The 820-nt window shown below is 34.3% G+C and overlaps 1 protein-coding gene across 1 annotated transcript in view; it reads right to left on the minus strand.

Annotated features, from left to right (window-relative positions):
- Nucleotides 1-222: 222 nt before the first annotated feature.
- The window catches only part of LOC103460596 (uncharacterized), an 18,416-nt gene continuing 17,818 nt past the window's right edge, over nucleotides 223-820 (minus strand). Inside the window, exon 4 of the mRNA XM_008402838.1 lies at nucleotides 223-743. Within this exon, the coding sequence (XP_008401060.1) occupies nucleotides 586-743 (158 nt within the window). The 3' untranslated portion in view covers nucleotides 223-585. The remainder of the gene's footprint in view (nucleotides 744-820) is intronic.

Raw genomic sequence — 820 nt, forward strand, 5'->3', positions numbered from 1 at the left:
ATTATTATTATTATTATTATTATTATTAATTTCCATCCATCTGTTTTGTTGATCTTTGCATGTTAAAACATTTTATGATCATATTTAATACTTTTTATTCTAGTTTTGTTATTTATTAATTTCGATCATGCCCAATATTTTCAGATTAAACTACATCACAAATTACAATAAAACAAAATGAGTTGAATCAAATTCTTTATTATTTAAATCTTATTTCCTCACATATGGAATACAGAAAATCACCTTACATTCAAACTGATAAAGATAAAATATATTCGGATTTAATTTGAGTTAAATGAGGTTCAGCTGGCAGAAACAAAACATTCATAAACTCGGTAAAGAATAAAATCAATTCTTTGCAATAAAAACATTAAATGTAAACAAAGCAGAAATATGCAAATTGTAATAAAAAGCCTCAAAAGATTAAGAGAATCTTCACATTCCTAAAATATTAATGACGTTTTAATCTCCTGTTGGATGAACAGCATAGAAATGCAGCATGTAGAAGCGTTTTCACGTTTATGAACAGAAAATCCTGAAGTTTTACATTCATGTCTGAAGCTTCCAGGACAAACTGGGATCCAGTCAGTCGGTTCTGCTGGTTCCACAGACGCTGATCAGGGACAGACAGCAGAAGTAGAGCAGACTCTTGGCCATGAGCAGCGAGTAGATGAGGAAGAGGAGCTGCTGGCTGAAGCCCAGAGACTCAGTGGGGGGCGGAGGGCCGGCGGGGCGAGGGGCCACTGAGAGAAACACAGAACACCAGAATATCGGAACATCAGAATATCAGAATATCAGAATATCAGAATATCAAAACATC

This window comes from Poecilia reticulata, unplaced genomic scaffold (genome assembly GCF_000633615.1).
Source record: "Poecilia reticulata strain Guanapo unplaced genomic scaffold, Guppy_female_1.0+MT scaffold_260, whole genome shotgun sequence".
In the NCBI taxonomy this organism is placed as follows: Eukaryota; Metazoa; Chordata; class Actinopteri; order Cyprinodontiformes; family Poeciliidae; genus Poecilia; species Poecilia reticulata.